The sequence below is a fragment of the Tiliqua scincoides genome, chromosome 4, assembly GCF_035046505.1.
Source record: "Tiliqua scincoides isolate rTilSci1 chromosome 4, rTilSci1.hap2, whole genome shotgun sequence".
Classification (NCBI taxonomy): Eukaryota; Metazoa; Chordata; class Lepidosauria; order Squamata; family Scincidae; genus Tiliqua; species Tiliqua scincoides.
Window position 1 is genome coordinate 203,131,039 of NC_089824.1, and position 21,811 is coordinate 203,152,849.

General features: G+C 43.1%; 1 protein-coding gene across 5 annotated transcripts in view; it reads right to left on the reverse strand.

Moving 5' to 3' along the window:
• The window catches only part of SULF2 (sulfatase 2), a 333,591-nt gene that overhangs the window by 109,656 nt on the left and 202,124 nt on the right, over positions 1–21,811 (reverse strand). For all 5 annotated transcript variants that reach the window (XM_066622862.1, XM_066622861.1, XM_066622865.1 and 2 more), the window contains one exon: positions 6,229–6,474. In XM_066622862.1, coding sequence (XP_066478959.1) covers positions 6,229–6,427 — 199 coding nt within the window. In that variant the 5' untranslated portion in view covers positions 6,428–6,474. The remainder of the gene's footprint in view (positions 1–6,228; positions 6,475–21,811) is intronic.

Sequence of the window (21,811 nt, forward strand, 5' to 3'; positions counted from 1 at the left end):
GGATAAGATCAGGTCCCTGCTGATGCCACCAAGATTCACTCTTCCCTACCCCCTGCCCTCTCCTCATCTTCCCTGAAACTTCTCCTGCCCAGCCACGAAACACCTTTGCCATCAACTTACCAGTGCCAATGGAGACATCTGAACCAGTTGCTGAGTGCGCCACAATGCTGCCCTTTTGTGGCAGTGGCCCAGAAGTGTGCAACAGAGGCCCAGCTTCCACGCTACTGGAAAGAGCCCTGCACTACTGGAACACAACTTCCAGCAGAGCAGGGCAACCAGAGGAATGGACTTTTAAATTTATTCACCCTTTGCTGGAGTAATATCTAATTGTCACCAGTCAGCATTCTACTGCCAGAGATCATATAATTAATGCCAGAGTCCAATTATTGAAAAATTGAAGTCAAAGCAAAAAGCTCCGAGCCAGTCTGTGTTTTACATAAAACTCTGAAAGTGGCAGTTCCAGGTAGGTTCATCAGCTCAACCTTTGAAACTTTAATTAGAAGCCTGTCATAAATAGTTACTTTCAATTTGAATCTTTTCTGCATATCTGTGGTAATCAAAGTTTCCCTTTGCTTTTGAGGCAGCTGCTGGCACCACTGCTTTTTCTACATTAAGACCAAATATGAATCTTTTGTGCCTCATTTTTAGCTAATGAATAAGCAGATGTATAAACTCAGTCTTACAGTGTGCATGCACTATCTGTAGTAAGGAACTCCTGGATCAGAGGGAAAAGGAGTGTGCGTGTAGGGAATGGTGGCCATGGGACTTACAAGTAGGTCTCGTACATCCCTTCTACCCTTTCTGAAAAATACCTCTCCTATAAAACTAGCTGCTAACCAGGAGTTTATGGGGTAATAAACTCTCGCCATAAATAACCAACACTGAAACTCCATGAATAGCACAATTTGGTAAGCTTTTAGGAGTGCAGTTCTCACTGAAATGATAAACTTACAACTAAGCTGCACCACTTCAGACTAAAGGTTGGGCAGATTTCACGTAACTGAACGCTCCTTCTTTCAGACATTTCTTCTACAGCAAATTAGCAAGTTAGGGCAGAAGGTCCAGGCCTACACATCTCCCTGATGTGTCCATATGTAGGAAATTTGAGGGATAGATGGATATTCAATTTATGAATTACCTGAAATCTGAAGTGGTACAGCCTTTTTCCACCTCTTCCAGCCTGTTCCAAACGTACAGCCTTTGTCAACCAGACCTGGGTTAACCTACTTATACTACAGTGATATTGCTGTAAGCAATGTATCAGCATAAATGTATAAGTGTGATAAAGGAAATTCAACACTGTGAACATGGAATAGCAACATTAGGATATCCTACTGTCAGCTAAGTCCAGGGGATAAAGTTTCACATATATCTCCTCCGCATATACCTCTTTTCTCTTCATACCAAACAATTAAAAACAAGCAACATAGCCAGATGTTATGCAGCAGATGCCCCTATTTTTGCAAAGCAACCTCTGAGGCCATAGTCAGGAGTGGAAGAACACTCCTGATGACTCATACATGCAACCTCAGCTGTTTCCTCACTCATGGAGTAAAATAGAGGAAAAGAAAATCAGTGAGGGGAGGATTGTTTTGAGGAGACAAATGGGAGTGAGTTAAGCCTTTCCTGGCTGTTCATCTGCTTAAATTGGCAGCTTCTTGTGGCATCTTTTTAATTGAAAATAAGAAATCAAGAGACTGCTAACGAGTCCTCTATGAGTTTGGTCTGCAGAAAGCAACAATATCCAGGTGAACTGGTTCTTGCTGGTGAAATTAATCTTTATTAAGCCCTTTTTTGACAAGGATGTAGCAAATTAGAACTGTATGCTTTAAAGCTTGCAACCCAAGGAAAGATGAAAAGGAACTGGACATATTTAGAAAAAGGAATTGGATCTCTATGTTTGACTGTCTAAAGGCTTCCACACAGGAAGGTATGTGCCTATTCTTCTTTATTGCTACAGACAAGCAGTATAAAGAGAAACAGGTTACACTGTAGAAAGGAAGGCTGCAATCAGATAGATGTTGTATTACTAAGCATACTTATTCAGATGCATCCTCGGCATCACCTGGCAGGACAAAGTTCCAAACAACACAGTCCTGGAACGTGCTGGAATCCCTAGCATGTATTCACTGCTGAAACAGAGACGCCTGCGTTGGCTTGGTCATGTCGTGAGAATGGATGATGGCCGGATCCCAAAGGATCTCCTCTATGGAGAACTCGTGCAAGGAAAGCGCCCTACAGGTAGACCACAGCTGCGATACAAGGACATCTGCAAGAGGGATCTGAAGGCCTTAGGGATGGACCTCAACAAGTGGGAAACCCTGGCCTCTGAGCGGCCCGCTTGGAGGCAGGCTGTGCAGCATGGCCTTTCCCAGTTTGAAGAGACACTTTGCCAACAGTCTGAGGCTAAGAGGCAAAGAAGGAAGGCCCATAGCCAGGGAGACAGACCAGGGACAGACTGCACTTGCTCCCGGTGTGGAAGGGATTGTCACTCCCGGATTGGCCTTTTCAGCCACACTAGACGCTGTGCCAGAACCACCTTTCAGAGCGCGATACCATAGTCTTTCGAGACTGAAGGTTGCCAATACATACTTATTCAGAAGGAAGTAATACTGCATTGTCAGAGATGTATGATTAGGATCAGACTCCATGAGTTCAAGCCAGCAGATCAATTGGGGAATAGAACAAATAGTTAAACACTGCAATCCTAAGCATGGCTATTCAGAAGCAAGACTCACTAAATTCAATGAAAGTGCCCGATTCTATACATTCCCTACACACTGCATGCTGCTCACACTGCATCCTGTGGGTTGGGGTGGGGAGAGTCTTCTCTGGGTAAGGGAACAAATGCTCCCTTACCCAGGAGTAAGCCACCAAGGGACGGAAGGATTTTCCTGCACCTGCGCTAGTGAAATCCATGTGTATCGAGGAGCGGGACTGAATGTGGGAAGAGGGTTAAGATTCGGTGTCCGCCGCTGCATCTGAATCATTGCCCTTCCCAGAGCCAATCCACCCGTTCCCCACCCCATCACCCCCTTCCCTGCCCTTCCCCCATCCTGTCGCCAGCCCATATGCAACACATAAGCATCTGATTAGACTTCGGTAATGCCTCATCTCTCCAACGTAGCAACTTATTGTAGATAGGTTTCCCCCCCCAAAAAATGTTAGTTTACTTCTGCTTGATAGGGATCCAAACTGCAAGGGGCATCTTGTAACCATCTTAAATGTTTTAACACTATATGTCAATACTGTCAGATAACATTTGACTCACATCAGCTTAAAGCCATTTTAAGGAGAACTCTTATTTCAAACTAATGTGTGATCTCACAGATCTTCTAATGGGGTTTGTTGAATCTAACCTCCCACCCTCCTGTTTCATGAAATGCATTTTCTCTGGCCAGATCTTAATTTGTGTGGACGCGTGAGCCATTGTGCTTGAAATTGGCAAGAGCCGCAGATCATCAGAGATAGGAAGTATACTGCCCAGAGGACTTTTGACAATTGCATCAGAGACAAGCAGGCTGGTATAAAACAGATAATGATAAATTTTTAAGGACCACCCTCTGGATTTTAGCCACAGGAGACTATGAGATAATGTGTACAGCTTTTTGGAATATGCATTATTGAAATGGGTACGTCTAGCTCTGAAACACACCACATTGCCACCAAAATAGTAAAAAAAAGCTTCCCTAATCTTGCTTTAACTAAGATTTTAATTCATACCCTGCTGCAATGAAATAAATGTTTTAGTTATTTTATAAACCAAAAAGAAAAACTAAAATATTGCTTATGATAAATTATTACTGATTTTAAAAGGCAGTACCACCAAGAACACTATATTCTTGCCTTTCTTTATACATGACTGTAGCTGTTCCTGTCAAAGTCAGATATTTTTTATATAAGTATAATTTAATAATAATATATATACTGGATTTCTACTGCACAAAAATACGACACTTGGTCAAACATGGAGATAAAGACAAACATGCACACTGACCACGAACACTTCAGTGCAAACATTTCTTAAATATACCGTGCAGGCCAAAATAACAACAGGACATAAATATATAAAGACAATATTGCATTCACTACTAGACATATGCCCAGGGGGGCCAGCTATCAAATTATTTATACTTCCATTTTTTAAAAATAACTTGTACAGTCTGTACCATTTTCTCCCCTCTGTTCTATTTCTCTGAGTAAGAGTTAGTGCCTAACTAAACAGGTATTAACTTTTCCATGACAATTATTTCTAATGCCCAGATAAATGCTTCACAGAAGCTCTTCATTCAGGCTATTATCTCACTTCCTTCTTATTATCTGAGGCTCTTTTCCCTCTTACAAACAAAGGCAACCTAATTATGTAATTACTTCACCCACACAACCTCATTTTTTGAGGTAGTTTTGGGGGGAGTGAACTACAGATTCTGTCCTTCTCCCAATGCCTACAATTTCACTGTTCCCATGAAAAACATCAAAGTTGCAAATTCTTTTTTTTTCTTGTTCTATCAAAGTTATCATTTTAAGGTATATTTCTGCGATTACTCATTGTGTCGCTGAAAAAGGAAAAAGGTAGAGAAGCACGTATATGTAGTAAATATAGAAAGAGGGAGTACAACAACTGGCCTTTGCCAACCACAACAGAAAGCAACAGCCTTTTTGCTGTATAGCAAAAGTTCTACGCGTGCACAACTGAATGCAGGCAGACATTTGTGTATGTAGATACTCAGCTGATCAGTCAGCTGCTCAAGGAGAGATCAGCAGCATGGTCAATGCATACAATGCTACTCACCTTTCTACACATTAATCATAATGTTTAAAAAGGGCTATGGTGAATTTCACTAGAACAGAGTGCTTGAAACCAGAATGCCCTAACATTAAACTCATGTTATTACAAATTTGTTACAGAAAGAAATTTTTATATTCAGGAAAATGTGTTTATAACAAATCAAATATTAAAATTTTTCTGTTATTGTTAAATGTAATTGTAATTCCAAGGCCAAAGCCTTGTTTAATGTTCCCTTTCAAAAGTTATGCCCTCAGTTAATGTGATGGTCTATCACAGGGGTGTCAAAAATAAGACCTGTATGGTCTCAAAAATACTGTATGGCCTTTATCCAGCCCACATGATAATTGGACTCTCGCAGCACTACTCTTTCAGCAGTGTGGCTTCTGTCGAGGATCTGGGAGGGGGAGACAGAGGAGGCCTCAGGATGCAAGGGAAACTTGCAAGGGGCAAACCAAGAGATGTGAGAGGAGATGCTGCCAACGTGCTGGGAGCACCCTATTATCGTGCAGGTTGCTCTTTCAGCAGCACAGCTTATGCTGAAGCATCACTTCACAGACCACCTCTCAGCTGCTGAGCTGAGAAGTGACACTTCTGCAGAAGCAGTGCTGCTGAAAGGACAGCCTGTGTGCTAACGGGGTTCTCCCATATTTTGAAAATATGATAAAGATTTGCACATTTTCTCTTCTGTCATTTGCAGCTAATGAGTTCCCAGGTGAGAACAAAGTGCTTATTTCTGGCCCTCATCTCCTTAACACATCATTTCCTGCTTAATTATGTCAAGCCCAGTCTTCAGTAGGCGCCATGAACATTATTTGCCCTCAATGTGAAATGAGTTTGACACCCCTCATCTATCACATCAGAAATGAAGGTGGAGTCTTGCTTCTAGCAGGCACCAAATCAGGTAGCCAAGACAAGAAGAATGTTTTAGATTTTAAAAAATGTAAGTAACAAACTTCATATAAACTGCTTGAGATTCCAATTTTATACGTTTTCTATATTTTCCTTACACAACTCTATTTTATCTGAATATATCTGGACAGTCTGCAATAAGCTCTGAACTCTTTTGATGAAAATCACATGTTGAGCTGCGGAGTAGGCAAAACTATGGCAAAAAACATGGCTTGCACAGTACTTAATTCTTTCTAGTTGCCCAACTTGTGACAGCTCCAGAATACCTCACTACTCACAAAAGATACAGCAAGGGTGGTTCTTTGCTGGTATTGAACAGAATGGTTTTTAAAAAGAGACACAGAACTTTTTGTCTTGCTTTTTTGTACTCTGGCGTTTTTTAGTATTAATTCAGCAGTAAATTCATGGACAGAACAAGTCAGTTGAGAGTCTATGGGAAATCAGGCACCAAAGGCAGGCAAGAGGAAACTCTTGGCCTAACAAAGAGCAATACCATGAAACACCATTATACAAGCCTTTTTAGCTCTTACCAAGTTCTACATCCTGATCATCCGTAAGAACAAGAATGATGTTAGGACGGATATTCCTACGATCCCTTTGAAATCTTCCCTTCAGACGTTGATTTAACAGGAAAGCTGAGCTGTTATCCAGCAAGGATAAAACAGTCATTATGAATAATCCCACGGCAATGTTATGCTGTGCCATACTGCACTGATTTTGCATGTTCATCAAGCAAAGGTGGGGGAATGTCTTCTACTTCTTCTTCAAAGGCAGATCTAAGGGGGGCAAAAAGACAAAGGATGTAAGTGCATATGCAATAAAACACTGATCTATAAAGTGTACAGGTTTTGTTTAATACATACAAATAAAAAATTAGTTTCTCCATTAAGTATGGATTATAATGCTCAAATAATTATAGACAAGATTATAAATAATCCCACTCTTCCTCTCCATTTAGTTTGCACATACTGGAAGTGCAGAGTTTGGGATAAATTAACCTTTATGCAGCAGTCACATTTGTTGCATAATACTATGTAAGGGTGTAGAGGTGGTAGTTGTCAGTAAGTTCATGGTGGACACATGCTAGCAGTGACTGCGATTTCAGTTTCCTGATCTGTATCCACAGCATGTCCTCTAGAGTTGGAAAACATGTGTATCCCATTCACACTTTACATTCATCTTAGCAAATAACTAGGTAGTACACAGCAAACACAACCACTGAATTTGCTCTTAAGGGTTTACGAATTACAGCATTTAAATCTATCTAAAAGTTTCAGTATTGAAATTTAATATTAAGGTGCAGAACTTAGAAAGGCCACTTTTTAAAAAACCAGAGCATGACAGCAAGCTAGCCTAAAGAACAAACTAACCAGAAGTAACATATTGAAAACAGAACTGGATTTATAAACTAAAATAAAGCAGTGTTGGACTATATCAAGAATTAAGGCCATTGTGGCTTTTCTTAGCAGCCAGGCCTTTTATTTACTGCTAAATCAACATCCAATTAATTGTCTGCAGAAATAACAATTTAGGAAAGACTGAATACACCCAAGTTAGAGCCCAATCCTGAGCTCAACACGTCAGCTTACCGCCAGTGCACACTGTCGCAAACTTGCCATAAGGCACGTTTGCGAGTTCTAATGCCGGGCAAGTGCCTGTGCTAGTCCTGTGCTGGGTGGGTGCCCGGTCTCCACCACTCGGCGGTTGCATGGACCACCGAGCAGCGGAGAGGAAAACCGGGGTGGTGGGAGGCGGGGGGAGGCATTCCGGGGAGGGGGGAGGCGGGCAGAAGGCAGGGAGAGGGTGGAGAGGAGGCGTTCCGGAGAGGGGGGAGGTGGGCGGAGGGAAAGGAGAGGGCGAGGAAGGCATGCCAGGGGGAGGGAGGGGAAAGGGAGGGAGGCGTGATCGGTGGAGCAGAGCTCCACCAGATCCAGAGCCTTCGCATCAAGCTTGGCACCTGACACGGAGGCTCTTACCTCACAATTGTGGGGCTACTCTCTTTATCCAGGGGAAGGGGATGAAAGTCCCCTTCTCCGGAGGTGCTGCCCACAGCTCTTGTGGGTGTGCAGGATACAGCGGCAGCTGTTTTCTGTGCTGCTGCAGCCACGTGAGCTCAGGATTGGGCTCTTAATCACCTAAGGCAATAGAAAACATCAGCTTTGTGCAAAACAATGGAAAGATTGCAAAACAATCCAGCTTTCCTGGATTTCAGTATAAAATGTGCCTCCTTACACCACAACTGAATTGGGTTCCATGGGCACTGAAAAATACAGGATTCACTTAGGACAGCATTACAAACTTCCTGACTACATGGGCAGATGTTCCATGTTATGTCAGAGCCGCCCATTTTCTCAGAGCTTTAACTTTCCAGGTCCCATCCTGAAAAAAAGAACCCACTAGCTGCCAGACATTGGCTAGACACAAGCATTTAAAATTACCTACGCCAAAAGGCAACAGCTATCATTCCTCAACAAAAGACCTGTCCCATTTTAACCCAGCAAACTATGGGTTTTCAAGTTATTGGGGCCAAAAGAAGATGGCCCTCTGAGCTTAGAGGGCCACTTTTATAATTTACTACCTCAAGAGGATCACATAGCTGTGTTACCCAAGGAAAAGCATTTTTGTTAAAATACTATCCTTTTTTTTCAACCTCCCTTTTCTGCCACCAATCCCATAAAGGGTAATCTTGTCTCTCTATGCACCACAGAGTGCATGCTCTCTTCCTGTTGAAACCCCCATGTTTCAGTTAGCCTGTCCCTCTTTTTCCACTTTCCTACCTATGCATTTCTCTACAACTCTATTTCTCAGTCGACTTCACAATTTTCTCTATACACCTCACAGCATTTTCCTCTCTACTCCAGACTTCACATATCTCTGCACTACCATAGTCCCCTTTCCCAATTTTCTGTACCCCGTGTTTTTCCTGACTCTATTGGTCTCTCTGCATCCTCCCCCTCTCTCCTCACTTCACAAGCACTACACCTCACAGCATTCAATCTCTGCATCACTATGGGTCTCTCGATCCTCACATTTCTGTTCCCATTTTTCTTCAACCCATCACACAGTTCTCTCTGCATCTCATCACTCAGTCCCTTCCGCCACTTTTTTCTTTCTTCAGTCTCTGTTTTGAACCATTCCTACCTCCTCAAAGCCCTGGGGCAAGAGAACACAAGACTTTCATCTTTCAGCAATTCACACCAATAGAGGAGTCAGATGGAGCTGAGCCATGAACTGTGGTTAGGGAAACTGGAACTGACTTCATCATGCACTTCTTAGAAGCCAGAGAGAAGAGAAGTAATGCCGATGTAAGTGACACAATCATGTTCCACAACCAACTCTTTATAGGTTTGAGAAAGTCTTAAATGTGCCCACAACCAATTGTGGGAAAGGGTCACAAACACCGAGCATTTGAATAATTGAATAATTCCCTCAGGGGTTGCAAAGAAGCTGGAAAGAAGTTGCAATCAGTCTATGGACTTTTTGTGCAGACTTGTTCTAGGACTTTACAGCCACCAAATATAATCATAGCCCCTTATTATCCTACACAGCAATTTCAGTTTTCAGAGCTGGGCTGACAAGCAAAATAGCAACACTGTGCAATGTATTTGCACACAACTTCCTCTTGCGCTAGTTTCTTTTTTAAACAAGAAAAGAAAGGAAACATTCTTGCTGTTGCTTTTTTCCTTCTCAAATACAGAACATAGTGTATTTTGAAACTGAAGGGTAACACTAAGCAGATAAATAATCCTGCTTTCACTGAAAAGATGGCAACTTTTCAGATGTTAAATCCAGGGTGACTGAATATACATAGAGGAGGATCATCGTCCCAAGCAGACCCAGGTGCCAATTTCCATGTGTTCAACTGAAGGTCAGAACAGGACAATTGCACATGTATTGGGCTGGCTCCATGTTGTTGGCAAGCCTGCTTTTTCAAGGCTCCCAGTAGTGTCCATAGACTCTGTTCTGGCCTTCGTGTGCAGATGGGAAAGGAGAAGACTGCACAGGGAGACTCCTCTAAAGTCAGATTATCAGTAGGGATCCCAAAATATTTTTCACCCCAAATCTGCTGCTCCCTCACCAGTAGCCACCGACGTGAGCTGCATAATTTGATCCATGGCTGGACCAGAGCTGCTCATAAGTTTAGATGGATACATGACTTTTCCTCAGTATCATAATTTTGCTCTCTACTCTAAAGGGGTTTTCTTATTGTAATAGAAGACAATGCTCTATGAAGAAATTATACTGAGCTTATCAAGTTCCAATTATTTCATCTGTTCAATAAATCAATGAGTCACTTTTTGATAAATTCTCCACGCACTGCTTTTGTCTATGCTGACAACAAACTCCGCTAATGTGATGGAAATCAATTAAAATTGACACAAGGGGAAACTGCTTTTTCAAAGGACCAGAAGTGGCGGAGGAGAAAAGAAAAAAAAAAAAAAGACCCTAGCAAAGCAAGCTTTGCTCGGTGAGATGAAATTGCTTTATGAAAAGAATGCCACAACAGAAAACTCTCACCCTTTCCTGGCAGATCATTTCACAGTAAATGTAATCAGTCCATCTCTGCCACAGACTCCTTTTGCTCAGATAAGCCTTGATTAAAAAGGTTCTCAGGCTGTGACAAAACGATTGGTCTGAGAAATTATGATCAAGCTTTCACAGAGCCACACGGGGAAAAGACCACTATATTACAATGGCAACAGTAGATTTTTATATACATACACACATACAGTGTCTCAAAAAAAGGACTTTATAGTGTCAGTTTTTATTGTGCTTTAATTCACACAAATATAATGAAACTATAATGCAAACATATACTGGATATAGTGTGCACCGAAGCAGTTGCTGACCCAGTTAATTAATTAGACCAAGTTCTCAAAAATGTTCCCCACTGGCATCTCTACACTGCTGACATTGTTGACTATGGGATCTGCAGACATCCAGCAACTGGATGTGCTGGGCTGGTTCCACACATCTCTCTAATCACTTCCTTTAGAATGTTCAAATGTTGCAGGTTTTCTACAAGGAAGCATACATGACTCAGAGCTCATTCAAAAGTGTGCGTGCTTTTGAGACATCCTGTGTCTGAGACACCTGAGACACCAGTCGTAAACCCTGAAGATCAAATTCAGCATAAATGGCAGTGGTTGTGTTTGCTGCAACTGGTGCTAAAAATCTGGGGATGTCCTAGACAGGTGCACCCCTGACCATAGCCTAACCTGGTCAATCTTTGACATCAGCCTTGAGAGTAGCACTGCTTCATAATATTCTAACATAATGATTTTCAACTGGTGTGCTGCAAAAGATCCACAGGTGTACCAGAGTTTGGACCACAATGGATGAAAATCACTGAAAAACTCTTCTGGGTTCTGAGGTTCTGTTTCTAAGGCAACTGTCTGGTCTGGGCAGGAGGTCTGGTCTAGAGGGTAGAGCCTCCGCCTGCCTGAAGATAACATCCACAAGGTCGCCAGTTCGAGGCCACCGGCACCGTGCGACCTTGAAGCAGCTGACAAGCTGAAGCCGAGCTATTTCCATCTGCTCTGAGTGTGGGAGGATGGAGGCCAGGATGGAGGCCAGATCAGAATGAAACATCTGAATCGTTGTGGTTCTTGAAAGATAGAGCCTTCTTTCAATTGTAAAAATCCCTACGGGGATTTAAATTAACCTGCCTATGTAAACTGTCTTGAATAAAGACCAAGAAAGGTGGTATTTAAATACCTGTTAAAAAAAAAAAAAAAAAAAACTGTCTGTGGTGATAAATTGTCTGTCCTTCTTCCTGAACCAGCACAGGAAGAGTTACAGAAAATTTCTCTCTACAGACTAGGGCTTTCCAGATTCCAGTCTGCAGGCTGGATCTGGTGGGCTGCCTTCTCCCGCCCCACATGAATGGCGCTTTCCATTCCATGGGGAAGCCTTCCTTCCCCACCTCTGTTCTCCCTCAAACTGTGCCGTGGCCCACTGCTTCCAAGTTCCGTTGCCCCAGCAGCCACTGCACCTGGATTTCCAGGCAGACGCAGCTGGCTGGTGCACCATCTGGCAGAGATTGGTGGCAGGGAAGTAGGTTCTCCAGAAGAACAATAACCGCTGGTCACACCAGGGACCCCCTTCCCTGGTGGTCTCCAAAGTGGTCTCCACTTTGGAGGCTGCTGCTACAGACAGTTGCCCTAGAAACAGAGCCTCAGAACCAGAAAAGTCTCCCAGAAGCTGGATGTGACATCACAAGAGATGAAGACCATAGAGGTCAGTGTGCTGTGAGACTTCTAACTGTTCTAACGTATTATGTTCGCTATTTTGGTGAAGGATTTGTTGTCAATTGCTGGTGGCTTCTGCAATGTCTTTGGCATACTCCCTACTCTCCACACCCTACAGTAACTAAGGGCGCAATCCTAACCCCTTTTGTCAGTGCTTTCCAGCGCTGACATAAAGGCAATGCAGCTCTGAGGTATGGGAACAAACATTCCCTTATTTTGAGGAGGCCTCTGTGAGTGACACCCAACTACAGGATGAAGCACACGTCCCATTGGCACCGCTCTGCCAGTGCTGGAAAGCACTGACATAAGGGGTTAGGATTGCACCCTAAGCCTAAGTATATGTGACTGAAATAAGTGCATATCACCCATTTACCCTGTCTTTTCTATCTCTCCTTCCTTTATTGTCTCTGCCTGAAGGGGTTTGCAGCCTAGAAAATGACACAAGGGAGAGATGTCTTTGGATACTTTTAAAGCATATACTTTGATCATTGTACACTGCTTTGTGAGATTTTAAACCAGAGAGGAGAGATTAAAATACTTTAAATAAAAAAAATGCCAGATTCACTGATGACATGACACACTATCATCAGATTCTTGCTCAAGGGACAAAACCAGTCTATGGTTAGCCAGCCATTTACTAGTACAAACAAATGGAATGAATAAAAGCTGCAAGAATTGCAAAATAATACAGTCCTGTTACGGTGCAGGTATAGTTTCCGCAGCAAGCAGCTGTCCGGCTGCACTCTCCACCTATCTCTCAAGATCAGAGCGTAGGCACTCCCGGTAACAAAGACTACACACGGCAGAAGTCCTCCACCAAACGTCTCTTTACTATGTACAATATATACAGCCAGATAGCACACAATTCACAGATCACACTGACGTAGCTTTCGGCACAAAATCCACTCTGCATCTCCCACAACACAGCTTGCCCTGGCTGGAGTATATACTTGCCACGGCCAATCAGAGTGAACTAGAAAGTACTTAGTCACTCTGATGGCACATGGGGTGACATACTTGGTGACAGTCACCTGGTATGCATCACCAGATGTTGCATCATCTCTTCCCATGATGCTGTGCGCCGTCAGGCCAAGGCTTCAGGGCCTGATACTATCCAGCCTGCAAATTACCTGCAGGCCCGGGGATGATCCCTTGACAAGTCCTCACTTCCAATTTACTAAAACAGCAGGGATGGATCTGTCCAGTGGAACTCCAGTCCTTACAAGGGCAATATGTGGCTAACCTCAGCCTGCAAAGATATCCAGTAGCAGCCGACAATAACAGTACCTGTGTTAGGAAAGTGTTTGGAAGCCATACCCATATGGCCATACCTATAGGCCATACCCATAGGACCCATAACTGCCTCCAACTCAGAAGGGATGGGATCAATGATGTGATAAGGCCAGTCTTTTCTATAGCTCAAGAGAAAGGCTGACAGCATGAACAAAGGAGGCTTTTAGCCCAACCTAACTCACTCCCCACACAGGACCTGATGTACCCTGCGGAGGCATTTCTTTTGGCCTCCAGAGCCCTCCTCGGGGTAAGGAAACATTTGTTCTCTTGCCCCAGGCTGAGCCCATGGCAGTTTGCCAGATCTACTCAGATCTGTACCAGGGATATTAGTGGCGCAACTCCATGCGGGTGTATCAAGCCCAGGAACAGGGTACCTGCTGCCGCTGAACCAACCCCCTTACCTGTTCCAAACTTCCCAGTTCCAAACTATGCCAGTGATATCAATGGCACTCCCTAGAGGTGACAACAAATGCTTGGCACATGCATTCGTATGATGTGTATGGCCTTATTTAATTATTCTGTTTAAATTTCATGTTTCTCCAATTAGGCACTCCAAACCTAGAATAATTTTCCTAAGTCTCCCTGTGTTTCATTTGGCAGACATAACCAATCTGAATTGTAGATAACACCTCCCAAAACAAACACATTTATATCTGCTTCCTATCAAACACACACAGTAAGGCAAGATCAGTTATCACAAAGACAACACCAGCAGGATCTTCTTGTTTCTCAATCCAGTGATTAAGGCTGATCTGAAATTTTTTTTCTTGAAGCAGCACAAGAATCACTTTGGCCTATTCTTCTTAAGAGACTTCCTTGGTGCAATGCCTCTCCCCAAAGCTTCCTTTCTTGGCCAGAACCGAGTGGTGCCACTCAGACTTAGGCTGCAATTCTAGCCACACTTTCCTGGGAGTAAGCCCCATTGAACGCAATAGGACTTACTTCTGAGTAGACCTGCATAGGATTGTGCCCTAAATCTCTCTCTCTCTCACATCTGTAAGATACCATGTTCAGGACCTTCTACAAGTTCCAGTCCCAGGATAAACCTGTAATAACCATAGGGAAGTATGACTCCTGCCATCCTTGTGGCCCAGTGAGAGATATGAGGTACACTGGTACAATGGGGAATTCGCTTTAAAATGCTCATTGGGCATCCTTCATGATTTACATTAATAAATATTTAATAAATAAATTTCCTGTGTGTATCTCACTTCTGTGTAGCAACCTGGTTGTATTGCATCACGCATTACCATGTAGCCATCTGCATGCAGTTGAAACTGGAGGCTCTACTGCAGGGGTCTCAAAACCCTGACCTGGGGGTCAGAAGTGGCCCGCAGCAAGCCTCTTTCAGGCCCGTGGCCAACCTCTTGTCCCCTGAAAGCCTCTGGGCCACTCAACTGAGCATGACCAGAACTGTGCTCTGATTGTGTCTGGAGGGTGTTCTGAGGACCAGAGAGGTTGAATTAATAAGCCCATTCATTCATATATTCACTCATCTAAGTTCCATCTCTAATTTATTTATTTAAATTTTATATTTAAATTTTTTTCTGGCCCTCCACACCACACCAGATACTTGATGCGGCCCTCTGGCCAAAAAGTTTGGAGACCCCTGCTCTAGTGACCTAATCACTCAGTGAAACAGGTGAGTGCTGCATGTTTTCCATTTGGTAGCAATATCCATTTGGATGTGTGAACCAACCATACCATTTACAGAGTTTGTGGATATCATGAATACATATCCTTAGTGAGTACACAGAGGAACTACTTTTTCTCTTGACTTACAATTGCTACTCAGTTACTCTGTGACAATTCTTACTGACTACCAAGCTAAGATTTTAACTTTTCTGTCATGTGTGTTTTTGACCATTCCTCTTTTTTCCTTTGCAGATTTTGCAGACTGCAGATTTTATTTGCTGGTTTTTGAGTTCTTCAAAACAAAAAATTATGATTCCATGATGTTATATGACCTCAGGTGGCAAATCAGTTCTCTTCTTTCAGGCCATCACCACTATCGTACTTTGGCATGAATTTTCATTGCATTTAAAATTAAACTGCAAGCTTGTTGAGACAGCTCTTGTGTTTTTGATAAAATGCATGTCTCTGGAATTTTTTGTTCAAAAACTAGAGCAGCAAACATATGTATTACTAAAATGGTTTTACTTACAGTTGCTTATGTGTATTTACAGCTTTAAAATTACTATTATTTGTGACAGAAGAAAGCGGCATGCTGGCTTTCAAACATCTTTTACCAAAATAATTACTTTTCAGCTTACCTTCCCTACATAGATATTTAAACTATTTTCACATTTTACATCTCTGTCATTATCAAAATAAGTACTCTTCATAAGTACCCTTTACAACTAACTGAAAGCCTGCAATCAAAATGTGTTTTGCACATAATAAGTAGGTAAGAAAACTTAAAAGAATTTTTTAATGAAATAACCTATTTGCTCCTGAAATGGTGTTTCAATACAACAGCGACAGGCTATTGCTTACCAGTGGCGTCACTAGGATTCGCGTCACCCGGTGCGGGGGGCCTGTGCGTTCACCCATGTAGTGGTGATGTACCATCGCCCCGCCCCCACCAGTTTTTTGGCTGTACCTTTTGTTATAACACAGATATTTCAATGTGGTTTATTTCATTGCATTCTGCATGAAATTATGTTTTGATTGATATATAACATGATGGTCTTATTCCTCCAAATTCTGATTTTAGTGATTTTGAAAACTTGTAGAGTCTCACACGCACACACCCCGTGTCAACTTACTAACACCTTATTGCAGCAGTTCTCAAACTTTTAGCACTGGGACCCGCTTTTTAGAATGACAATCTGTCCAGGACCCATTAGAAGTGATGTCATGGCCAGAAGTGACATCATCAAGCAAATTAAAATAAATAATTATAATTAAATTAAAATAAAAAATAATTAAATAAGGGGGAGCCAGTCCTGTTCCACCAAGTGAATCTACTCTGAAGTAAGCCCTATTGTGGTCAATGGGGCTTACTCTCAGGAAAGTGTCGGTAGGATTGCAGCTTGTGAGCCCAATCCTATGCATGTCTACTCTGAAGTAAGTCCCATAGTGGTCAATGGGGCTTACTCTCAGGAAAGTGTGGGTAGGATTGCAGCCTGTGAGCCCAAGCCTATACATGTCTACTCTGAAGTAAGTCAATGGAGCTTACTCTGTAGACTGCCTGCAATAACACCCCCCCAAAAAGAATCAGTGAGCTCTTCAGCCCTCCCAGTGCCAAGTTTTAAGTTCTTCTAACATCAGAGTAAAGACCCACCTGGCTTCACAAGTGCAAAATAGAAAACTTTCCCCTTACCATTCAAGCCTCTTTTTTGTTCTTTTTAGGGAGGGGGGAGGCTGCCTTCTGGAGCAGCTCCATCAGATCAGGACCCTTCTGGTGTCCTCACATTCCCCTTTGCCTGGCCTGACCACCAGCCAAGGCACGTCTGCCTACTAGCAAGTAAACGCAACTGTGAGGCTGCTTTGCTTTCCATAGGGCTCCATAGACTGGGAGGGAGGCAGCTGGGAGGGAGGAACCTCCTTCTCAGGTGTTTTTGGGGGCTGCACTCATTGGATGAGGACCATTCTGACATCCTTGGAGCCTCTCAGCCTGCCTCGACTAAGGCAAGTCCGCCTACTCACAAGTAAATGCAACCACGTGGCTTCATTTCGGGCTCAGACCATCTGGGAGGGGGGAGCTTCTCGGGTGTTTTTCTTGGGTTGCATTCATTGGATTGGGACCATTCTGGTGCCGTTGGATTCCTCTCAGCCCACCCTTTCCGATGGACTATGGCAAGCACACCTACTCACAAGTAAACGCACGATACAGCTCACTTTCACTTTCCATAGGGCTCCATGCATTTTTTCCTTCTAGTTTTGTGGCCATAACGTTTGAATGAAAGGAGCTATTTCAATTCTGTTTTTTGCACTGCACTCCACTGTCCATTCTGCATCCAACGGTGTATGGCATGACACAGTAGCTCCTAACGCTGCGAAGTTAGCGCATCCTCCCCAAGGCACATCATCCGGTGTGGCCCACACCCCCCCCCCGCATCCCCCTAGCAATGCCAGTGTTGCTTACCCCACATTAGTTGTAAAACTTAATCAATAGCTTCGTGTGGCTCATAAGGGGACACTGGAAGATTTCTTCTCATCCAGAGTTGTCATGATGCCATCACTAAGTGGCAATAGTATTCAAAAAAGGAACAGAGTTGAATTCCTTCCAATTATTATTGAATTTGGCCACAGAGGCAGAATATCAAGGCAAAAAAGCAAGGACTAAGAGCCCAATCCTTTCAAACTTTCCAGCACGAACACAGCTACAATGTAGCCCCAAGATAAGGAAACAAATGTTCCCTTACCTTAAGGAGGCCTCAGTGACTGCCTTAGGACCTCCTTGGCACAGCTGCATCAGTGCTGTTGAGTTGCATAGGAGTTGGCCCAAATTCACACAAGTGAATGGTCATATTGTGAACTACCAAGCTGGGTAGTTCTGCACAGTGCTTGGCAACTGGTGAAGCAGTTCTAACGATGCTTAATAATGCATCCACCCTGTCAATCTATAGCATACCTGTATGCCTGTACCTGTCCAATTCTCACAGACAAGTTTTCATGATTGTCCCTGACATTAGCAGCCATTGTTCACAACCATGTCAAGTTGCTTGTGGTGCCTGCAGTGACAGCCACATACAAGGTCAACTGCAGATACAGAACTTTTTAAAAAAGTCATAGCAAGAACTGGGAAACACCTGTTCAAAGTAGAACATGTGCCTTTTGTATATGCCACAAATACTAGAATCAATATCAACAGCAGTTCTGAAAATCAGCTTATCGTGGCATATAACTAGCCCAATCCTGTAAGTCCATGTCATGCAGCCACGCCAGTAGAGTGCACACTAATGCTACGGTAGGGAGGAGGAGAAATCAGACGGCCAGAATGGAGTGAGTAAAAATATATTTTATTTGTCTCCCAGTAGGATGCCTGGTCACCAGTGGTCTCCTTGGACCCACACCAGCTATTTTGCTGGCATAAGTAAAAGGAGGCAGGTTGGACTGGAAAAACAGGGACAGGTTCCTCGCGCCTGCGATAGCTGCCAAGATCCATTCCCTCCAGCCCCCAAACCACTCCCTGCCCTGAACCACTCTTGAACCACCAATAAAACATCCTTGCTGGCATCTTGCCAGTTCTACCACAGTTCAGGTCCATTGGTAGCAAGCACATGGAGCTGCCAGCCATTTGCATCAGCGGCTCTGACATGCTTGGCAGAAGCACACCATTTATGTTGCCACTGCAGCTTTTATGATGGCAGAAATCGTAAAGGCCCCACAGGATTGGCCTGTTAGTGCAAGTTAGATTGCAAGTTGGCAATGCAACACACAATACCATGCCAAGCTACCACTTGCACTACTTTCTCCATTTAGCTGTGTGAACTGTTCCTGAGCCCTTTCAGGTCTCTTTCCCATTCTGAAATGTGGTTCAAGTTCAGTATTGGCCTAAGGAAAAATAAACAAACCCAAAAGGGTATTCCACAATAGAATGAATTACAACCTCTCCTCACACTTAATATGGTGTAATAAATTTCAAAGATTAGTTGCATCATGGAACCAGCATTTTTCAGGTCACACTTTTTTATATTGGCCAAGGGAAAATAGGTCTTTTCTTCCTTTAATGGAATAATGCAGGGCCCAAAGTCTCTTGCAAATTACTGATACAAACTTGGCAAATCTTGATTACTCTGCTTTATGCTGGTCCTGTTGGATTCTAGGAGTTTGCTTTCAAAGGATAAAGGGCTAGCTGAGTCATAGTCACTCTAAAAGCTCCACCATAGTGAAGGGTTTAGGAGTCCAGTATCTTATTATGAATAATCTGTTGCAAAGTGCAATAAACTTTTCAGGGTCGAAGGCTAGAATGGTCTTGTCCTGCTCCTGAAGAGAAGTACAAAGATGTTAAAAAAATGTGTTTGGATGACAGTCTTATGACAAAAATACTAATAGAATTGGATATGCTGAAGATTAAGACAAAGCAGTGGGGGGGGGTGAAATACGTGAACAACATTTTAAAGGGTTATCCAAGAGAAGAGAGACAATTGTTGAGACTATACAACAAAGACAGGGCAAGAAGCAGTTGATGTACACTAAAGCTAATATCTGTTAAATTTGCTTAACAACAGAAATAACTTTCTAATTACACAGGCCAACATACATTTTGCCATCTTAAAAGATTCCCGAGTATATCTGGGGTGCTGATTCCAAAAAGGACATCGGTTTATCCCTATCATAACTAGTTTCAGAGATATGGCATTACCTAGTTTGTGAATGGTTCAAGCAGCTTCCTCAAAACCAGACATGATAGGGCAAAACTGATGCCATTTTTTGAATCAGCACCCCATATTCATATAAAACCACCATAAATTTTGAAAAAAGGTTTTTCTGACAATTTTGCATGCCTGTATTTTTAGAGATGTTCTGCAATGAAAGAACCTAAACAGTCAAGTTGTGATAGTCCCTTCTTCGGTGTTTTTCAGAAGGAGATTCAGAAGGGACAGGGCAGTAGTTCAGAGGTAGTGCACATATTTTGCATGCAGAAGGCCTTGGTTTTAAATTCTTGGTATCTTCAAGTAGCGTAGGGGAAGACCCCTGTCTGAAATCCTCAAGGATCACTACTAGTCCATGTACACAAGACTGAGCAAAATAGTCCAATGGTAATCAGTATAAGGGAATTTTTTTATGCTCAAGGTTGAACAGCTACTTATCACAGATACCTTAGTAGGGACAGATGACTGGATCATCAGTGTTCTTTAAGTTTCCTACTTTCAGAGAACCTTTCCCATACTTTGTGTGCAGAGAAACACTTGTATAATATCCAGGATTCTGGGATATGTTGCAAAGCACACTTCTAAGCTCATTTGGGACACCCAAACGTTTAGGATGGAAGACCAGTTAGAGTGTAGAACTTTGTCTTCCAGGGAAACTTGCCAGGCTTTATTGATCCTCTTATCAAAGAGTTTCTGATAAGTTTCCAAGGAGCCCAAGGGCTTCTGGGAACACAGGTCAAAAAACAGAGGAGGAGGAAAGTTCATTTGAGGGGCTGAGCCAAAAATAACTCATGGGGGGGGGGGAGACACTTTCAGTAGCCTCCTAGTTTCTCCACTATAGATGATTTTTGACAATGCCAGCAAAAGCTTGCCTGTTCATTTAGATCCCCCTCTTTCTCAGTTGACTGCATTTGTCCTCATTATGTTGGTACATCTTACTTAATAGGATATCTTATTTACTACATGATCCCTAATAGGCTGGGATAAACCCATGTGAGTTATCCAAGAGGAAAAAAGAGCTAGGGGAAGAATGACATGGAAGTAACAGCAGGATATAGATACAGCAATGGAACAAATAAGAAGAGAAAATGTTAATACTGTATTCCAAAATCAAAACTTTTTCTGGAATTTTTTTCTTCTACAGGGCTGAAATAGCTATGTTTAGCCCAAAAATGAAAATGGGAGAATACCAAGTACAGTTCTAATATTTTTAAACTTATCCTAAGAAACAGTACAGAACCTACTTGCAATACAAATACATGTTCCACAACCCCTAATCCTAATAGCATTTCTAGAATGCCTTTGCAGTCTTTAAAACATTGTCATTCTCTCTTCTATCAATGTATCTGTACAGCAATGGGCAACTTAATGCACAACTTTATAAACCCTGGCTGAAAATGCCAGCAGCCCAATCCTATGGTTGGACTGTGCCAGTGGAACATGCATTCCACCCCCATCCGCTGTTGCACAATGTGACAGCATTTGTAGCTGGTGCAAAAGGTTGCAGTCTTCCTGTGCGTGCCAGTGGTCATCGCGAGACCTGCTGGACCAGTTAAGACTGGTGCAGGGATGGGGGGGCAGGGAGGGATGCAATGGGGAGGAAATGGGATTGGGAGTGGGTGGATCGGGTTCAGGAGGGGGCAGAATAGGTGGTGCTGGTGTGCACTCCTTCCAGGGCCTGATTTGCATGGATCAACTTAAGAACATAAGAACAGCCCCACTGGATCAGGCCATAGGCCCATCTAGTCCAGCTTCCTGTATCTCACAGCGGCCCACCAAATGCCCCAGGGAGCACACCAGATAACAAGAGACCTCATCCTGGTGCCCTCCCTTGCATCTGGCATTCTGATATAGCCCATTTCTAAAATCAGGAGGTTACACATACACATCATGGCTTGTAAGGCCTAATGGATTTTTCCTCCAGAAACTTGTCCAATCCCCTTTTAAAGGCGTCCAGGCTAGACACCATCACCACATCCTGTGGCAAGGAGTTCCACAGACCAACCACACGCTGAGTAAAGAAATGTTTTCTTTTGTCTGTTCTAACTCTCCCAACACTCAATTTTAATGGATGTCCCCTGGTTCTGGTGTTATGTGAGAGTGTCAAGAGCATCTCCCTATCCACTCTGTCCATCCCCTGCATAATTTTGTATGTCTCAATCATGTCCCCCCTCAGGTGTCTCTTTTCTAGGCAGAAGGGGCCCAAACACCGTAGCCTTTCCTCATAAGGAAGAACTTAGTTTTCT